Source organism: Myotis nattereri (genome assembly GCF_964212035.1).
Source record: "Myotis nattereri genome assembly, chromosome: 8".
NCBI lineage: Eukaryota > Metazoa > Chordata > Mammalia > Chiroptera > Vespertilionidae > Myotis > Myotis nattereri.
In genome coordinates, this window is record NC_138083.1 from 55,509,722 (window position 1) to 55,517,152 (window position 7,431).

A 7,431-nucleotide genomic window follows, 5' to 3' on the forward strand; every position below is an offset into this window, starting at 1 on the left:
TGTGAAAGTTTTCCTAGTGTTTTTTCTAATCACTACAGTAGTAAATACCTTCTCCTAAAACACACACACATGCACACACACACACACACAAACTATGACAATAAGAGATTGATCCTTGAAGAAAATCAGAATTCCCATATATTAAAACATAGTAAAACAGGTTCCTATTGCTGAAAATACTCAACTTGAGAAGAACACACAGACTGCATATTTCTCAAGTTCTGTGTAGTTTATCTGAACAGCCAGATTTCAAAATAACAAAGGTTAGGGTAAGTAAATTTTCACCAGACTCAAGGGCAATCCAAAAGACGAGTGGAATTTGTGGCTAAACCCTGTCTCACTCGGAGAAGAGCTAGAAGGGACCCTGAGGTAGAAGGGTCAAAATCAAAGAAACCGCGAATGAGGCAGCAGGGAGAAGGGGAGTGTGGGGTTTGTTGTCATGTTCTAGTGGGGGTAGGGGATGAAGGGTGCGGGGAGAAGGCCTGTAAAAGAGTGGTTTTTCAAGAATAAAACCCAAACCAGATCAGAGAATGCATAGAGAAAAAAATCTCCTTCCTTCACCTGACCTGGGTATACTCAGTCGCTCTCCCTGGGCTACTACCATTACAAGCTTCTTGTGTTTCCTCCCAGAATTATTTCGGTGCATTTACAAATACATAGAGATGTGTAAATACACATTTTTGTACTTTAAAAAGCGATAGTACCCTACTTTCTTTTTTTCTCTTTCATGTAAGATGTCATTCCCTATGTTAAATAGGGGGGGGGGGGGAGGCTGTTTGCATTCCCCAGACCCTGATTTCGGGATTACCTCCAGGCCAGCGCTAGCAAAGGGGGAGTGCAGGGTACAAGTGCCACCCCTGCGCTGGGATCAGACCGGGCCTCCGGGCCTCCGCACCTGTCCCGGCCCCGGCGGGGCGGAGGAGGGCGGCGCTGCACTCACCACGCGCTTCTGCGGCTTGATGAGGGGCCGGCTGAGGCCGTTCATCTTGCTGTAGAGGCCGCAGGCGTTGCACAGGTAGTGGCCGGTGCCGTCCCGCCGCCACAGCGGCGTCTGGATGGACCCGCAGTTCACGCACTCGCGACTCTCGGGCAGGTCCTCCAGCAGGTCTGCGGTGAGAGCGGGGACGAAAGGCGGGTGAGACCGCGCCCCACTACCGTGGCTCCCCACAGACCACCCCACCCCACCCCCGCACCCCACGGTGCTGGTACTGACCACACCGGCCCGCTGCCCTGCCCACGCCCTTCCCCACGGACCTTCCTGCTCCACAGCCAAAGCCCGGGCGGCCGGCGATGTCCTAGGGACCTGCTTAACATTATTCCCTGCGCCCCTGGGCGCGCCCCGTAAACTCCTAGGAAAGTAGGAGGCAGTGCTGCAAGCCCGCCCGAGTATTTGCCATACCACCAAGGACCTCAGGGTGGAGATGAGCTGTGGGGAGATCGATTTGGGTCCCCTGACCCCTTCTTTCCGGCTGTTCACAAGCTTTTCAAAACTGAAATCCATCATAATTACAGTACGCCACTTGCCAACCCCGAGCAGGGCACAGGGCCTTGACACGGATCACCGACCCCTGCTCCAGTCCGCGAGTACCCCGGGACCCCCGGACCCCCGGACCCCGGGAGGCCGCCTTACTTCTTTTATCTTCCTTTTTTTCTTTTAAAAAGTATTTCCTGTATCTGCTACTCTTCCTTTTCCCCAATAAAAAAATAGACCGGTGAAATGAGAAATACTGTTCTCGAGCACTTACACCAACTAATTAGAAAATGATTCAGATCTCCTCAGGGGAAAAATACACTAACGTTAATAAGCAGAGATAAATGTTAAATTTTGATTTCATGCCACAAGGACCAAGTAGTAAAATATTCTGATTTTAAAGTGGGTCTAATTGTTCCTACCTGTAAAATTTCTACAAACGGGTGCTATTTTATTGATTCAGAAAAATCACTAAGACCATCCCAGTGCTAAATAAAACTGTTTTCTCTTTTCCTACACTGAAATTTCAACTTATGCAATCTTTCTAAATTGTGTTTATGTCATTTCTACTTGGCTAGTTTTCAGAGTTCACAACTAACCTAAAACTGCTATCTAAAACAATCTTAAGAATAAATTGTTGTAACGGTTATTACTTACCCTACACTGGTTAAATATGAATGAAGAAATAGTATCTAAAATGAGATAAGTACTTATTAATTAAATAAGTACTTTTTATTAAATAGACTTTTTAAAACCATAGGTATCCCCTGTTTAGTGCTATTAATATTCTAGGGGGTTTAAATGTTCCAATTTGGCTTTCTTAAAGGGTCATTTCTGAACCAATTTTTAAAGTAAATAAACATAACACTTTAGAGTTTTACTTGAAGATTATGTGAGCTATCGAGCCTTTCTATTCCTCCCCATTCCTGTGCAGTTTACCATTCGTTTCTACCATTACTGTTTGTTGTAAAGATATTTATATATGTCTTTGGCATAAAATAGTCTTTAACTCCACTAATACTATTTACCCTACAAAGCAAGTAACTATCCTTCCTCAAGAAATAAGTTTAAAAGAAACTAGCATCCTACATAACTTGAGTTCAAAGTTGTCATGGGGATACTGCAACTTACAACACATCACAAAGATTTATTCTTCTCTGCCCTAAAAGCCACTATTGACTACGGTAATCAGTAAAATGCTCAGGACTTCAAGGACACTGAAGTTAAACAAGGTATTTGTCTTTGTTGTTGACTTTAAAATGTTACCTATCAGAGCCTCTCTCAATAGAGGAGCGGGGCATTCCCTGGAGAACCCAGCCCTGTGCCTGGCCGCCTTCCCCAAGATGGGAACAATAAGGAGAAGACGGTATGAACTCTCCAGGTAAATCTTTTTAGTCATCTGAAAACCCCAAGACAAAAACTTGAAGATCACTGTGGACTTAAAAAAAAATATTAGTAAGCTTGCTTATTTTTAGGTAAGTAAAATCTACAGATCCCATTTATCCTGACCTCTCCTCACTCCTCACCCAGCAGCTACAATCCTGTAACTGATTAAAGTAAGAAAAATGTTTTTAAATAAAAATTATAAAATCGATGGCACTGGTAGCCCCTTCATCAATTTCCCCCTACACATCATCATCTCCCTCCTAACATGGCTGCCTTGAGTGTCCCTGGGGAATGCAGACACAGGGAAGAAGGGTTCAGCCAACAAGTGTAGTCCCAGAACCCAAAGAATGGAACACAGTTATCTGGAGTTTAAGAGAGGGCTGGGCTTGGAGACTGAAGAGCCGTGAGCACAACCCACTCACTCACTACCAGAACCAGGGAGAGATGTATGGAACAGGTTTCTCAGAAACCTCCCCTGGGCAGGTTGAGAAAGCTCAGCACTCAGGGTTTAGCCCTCCTGTCTGCCCCAATCAATTAAAGAGTGCCTCCAGAAATGGTTTGGTTTTAAAAAAAAAAAAAAAATCCAAGTGGAGAAGTGGGGAATTTAGCTAGGAAGCTGGGAGGAGAGGGGCTGGGGGGTCAAGGTCTCTCTAGCAAGAGAACACCTGTGAGGACAAGCAAGGTTGGGGTTATTCGCCTCCACCACCTCCAGACTGACTTATTCTCGCTCCGTAGTTTCCCACCTTCTTAACAGACCGTATGCAAAAGCCTGGGTGTTCCCAAACCCCTTCCCATTTTTGGTTGTTTGGTTTTTTTAAAAAAATACTCAGGGTCTACAGAAAAATTTTCTAATTTTGCAGTGTCCTTTCCAGAAAGTAAAAATATTAGTGAAAGGGTAGGCTAAGTTTTTTAAGAGAGAGAGAAACATCAATCTGTTGTTCCACGTATTGATGCATTCACTGGTTGCTTTCTTGTATGTGCCTTGACCGGACCCAGAGATGGAACCCAAAAACTTGGCATAAAGCGACAACGCTCTCATCAACTACCCAGCCAAAGCAGGATAGGCTAAGTTTAAAATGAAAAAAAAAAAATCTAACTTTCCTGCAATCGTACCTTATTGCCTCTAAAAGGTTTTCCACACAGAACCAGTGACTTTTAAACACTCCAGTTCTGTCTTTTGGACTTCTCTTTCTAGGTCCTGTGAAATGCTGGAAGACGGGGAGAGGAACATGGAGATCACACCAAGATGTGTCATGGGACAGGCAGAGCCAACGACCTTGCTCCAACTGCAGCAGCACCCCCACCCACCCAACTCCCACATCCTTTCAGACCCCCCCCCCCAGACTCCCGACTGACAAAACCCTCACACCCTCACTGCCATCCCCTGCCCATCCTTTGAAGAGCCCTCATCTCCCTTCTCTCTCCTCCTGAGAGCCAGGCGTGGGTCCCTATGCAGCAGGAAGGGTGGCAGTGCTGTGCTCTGAAGTCTCTACTCAAAGGAGCAAACCTGCAGGGCCCCTCTCCCCCACGGAGTGGTGATGGTCTCCAGAGCCGGCTTCGCAGGGGAAGAAGAGGGAATTTTGGGACCAAAGTCTTAGAACGAGTGGAGGAAGAGAGGAAGAGAACCTTCGCTTTCAGGCCACTAGAGTTTCCAGCATGTCTTTTGAACACAAGGTTGGCAATGTCTCACTTGATCCCAACAGGACCCCTAGAAAACTTCCTGTCCCTAAATAGAGAGCTGAGGCGCTCAGACCTGGGGTCAAAGCACCAGGGAAAATAATTTAAGCTCACCCGCCTCCTCTACGACTCCCACAGAACCCTTCAAACAAACAAACAGTGTCTCCCCCCCACCCCCCACCACCACCACCACAAAAATGTTTGGTGTTAGGAGTCTGTCAGGCTATCAAACAGGTTCGATATAAAGTGATTGGGACCTGGGAAAGCACCAGAATGCTGAAGCTAACCTAAGCAGGCCAGACAACACAGTTCACACCCTCCCCTGCTTCAGTGAACAAAACACTTCAAAATGGGCTCTTCCCAGGTAATCTGGCAATTGTTTTTTCCCCAGTCCATCCGAAAATTGCCCCAGACACTGCCATGATAGAATTGGAAACTGAAAAATTGGTGGGCTGAACTCTAGAGGAAAAACAGATGTGGGAACCCCAGACACCCGCCCAAGGATGCCAGGCCCAAGGGTCCCCCACCGGCTTTCCCTCAGGACAGTCACAGGCTGGCCAGTCCATGTGTCCTCTCTTCTCTCCTTCTCACTGAGGTCGAAGTGTGGGTGTCCTTAGGTCAGTGCTGGCGAACCTATGACACGCGTGTCAGAGGTGACACGCGAACTCATTTTTTTAGTTGATTTTTGTTTGTTAAATGGCATTTAAATATATAAAGTAAATATCAAAAATATATAAGTCTTTGTTTTACTATGGTTGCAAACATCAAAAAATTTCTATATGTGTGTGACAGGGCACCAGAGTTAAGTTAGGGTTTTTCAAAATGCTGACACTCCGAGCTCAAAAGGTTCCCCATCACTGCCTTAGGTGCTGCTCCACCATGGAGCCCTTTTAAATACTCTCCTTGGGGAAAACAACTTCTCACCTTTGGCGAGGTGAATTGAGTGAGACAGTATTTGAGGACAGGATGACTCAAGTGTCCAGCCTTCTCCTACCTACACTTACCCTCAAAAGGAGTCTCGCTCTTCCACTCACACAAAACTAGAGTCTTCCATGAGGCTCGGGCCCTGTCAGCTCCCTCCGGGGCTGATTCCTTCCTAGCACCCAACCCATTCACTACTCTTCAAGTTCTTGGAGCTTCTCCAAGGCACTGAGGTATCTATACTGTACACGCGCATTCGGTCTCTTTCCGAGCTGAGACAATCCGCAAAATAATAGAAGCCCCACATCCACGCTGCCAGGCTCTGGGTCGCCCAGCTACAGGCTGACTTTTGCCCCCCCCCCCCCCCACACACACACACACACAGGAAAACCCTGAAAACAGCGCCCAAGTAAAGGAGCTCTACACCCGGTGCCCTGGGTCCCCAAGCCCCACGCCGAGGCGCGACCCTTACCTGCGCTGGGGCCCCGCGGCACCGGGAGCGGGCCTCCGGCGCGGCTCTGCAGGCTGTGCAGCACCGGGGTCTCGAAGTGTCCGGCGGTCCAGGCGGATGTCAGCGGCGCCCCCACGTAGGGCGAGTAGGGACTCGGGTGGTGGTGGTGATGGTGGTGGTACGTCCCGTTCAGCGACCGCGCGGCCGACAGCGAGCTGTACTGGTGCTCCCGGCCGCCCATGGCCGCCAGGCTGCCGCCGCCGCCAACGCCGCCAGTGCCCCCGCCGCCGGCCGCCGCGTAGCCCCCAGGGTCCCGCGCCGCGCCGTTGGCCATGGGCGGGCTCGCCGAGTAGGGGAAGCGCGCCGAGACATGCGCCGCGGCCGAGCCGGCGCTGCCGGGCCCCGCGGCCCCGCCGCCCGCCGCGCCGCCTCCACTGCCGTACGGGGGGCTGTCGGCCGAGGCCTGCGGCCAGCCGGGGTGTGCCCCCGCGCCGCCCGGGTGATTGGCGGGCCCGCTGCCCGCCCCCTGCAGGTACGGCAGGCCGGGCAGCATGGACCCCACGCGCGTGGTGGGCACGTAGACTGGGGAGCTGGCCGCCGCCGCCGCTGCTGCGGCGGCTGCCGAATGCACGAAGCCGCCGGGCGCGCCGTCGTAAGCGGCTGGCCCCTGGCTGGAGAGGGCGGCGAGGGTCTGGTACATCTCTTCCGGCTGCTCGGGTGCGAAGGGACTCAGCTTGGCGCCGCGGCTGGACCACAGCAGCTTACTGGCGGTCGCGGCCTGATCGAGGTCGGTGAAGAGCAGCAGTTCCTCCCAGTTCGCCAGGCCGCTCCCTGGGCCAGCGACCCCGGGCGCCGAAGGTCCGTGGGGAGCCCCGAAGGGATGCGAAGCGTAGGGGCTGAGCAGCAGCGACCGGGCCGGGGGTCCTGCCGCCGCCTCCGTGTCGAGCTGTGGCGTCCGGCAGTTGCTGACGCTGCTGGGGCCGCGTTCCCCACCCCGGGAGCAGCAGGAGGAGGAAGAGGAGGAGAGAGGGGAAGGCGGCGTGGAGGGCTCCCGCGATGGGAAGGCTCCGGAGTCGCTGGCGTCCGCGGCCGCGGCCCCCACGCGCTTCGACAAGCACCAGCCGCTGTCAGTCAAGGCCATCCACGGACCGGCGCCGCTGCACGCTGACCTCTAGCTCCTGAGGCGGACAGGGGCAGGGGGAGAAGTAAAAAGGGGTTACCCAAAGCGCAGGCTGTACAGCTCACCTCCACTCCCTTTCCTAACTATTGAGATTCTCCAAAGATCCCTCTTCTGCCCTGGGCGTGGGAGTTGGTGAGTGAGAGGGGGACTGTGGCCTGCGCAGCCGCCACCAATCCTTCCAAGCCCGGGATCAACCGCCCTCCCTCGCCCGCACCTCTCAGGTCCCCTCTCCCTCCCCGCTCACCCTCTCCGCAGCATCCTTCCTCCGCGCGCGCGCGCGCGCGCCTGGTCCCAAGGGTGACTGCGAGACCCGCCAAGATTTACCTCTCCCCAAAGTGACTCCCT

At 52.2% G+C, this 7,431-nt stretch overlaps 1 protein-coding gene across 2 annotated transcripts in view; it reads right to left on the minus strand.

Annotated features, from left to right (window-relative positions):
• GATA6 (GATA binding protein 6) overlaps window positions 1–7,047 on the minus strand; it is a gene marked incomplete at both ends in the record, with an annotated part of 29,507 nt that extends 22,460 nt beyond the window's left edge. For both annotated transcript variants that reach the window (XM_081097464.1, XM_081097465.1), the window contains 2 exons: window positions 941–1,107; window positions 5,928–7,047. In XM_081097464.1, coding sequence (XP_080953590.1) covers window positions 941–1,107; window positions 5,928–7,047 — 1,287 coding nt within the window. The remainder of the gene's footprint in view (window positions 1–940; window positions 1,108–5,927) is intronic.
• Window positions 7,048–7,431: the final 384 nt, after the last annotated feature.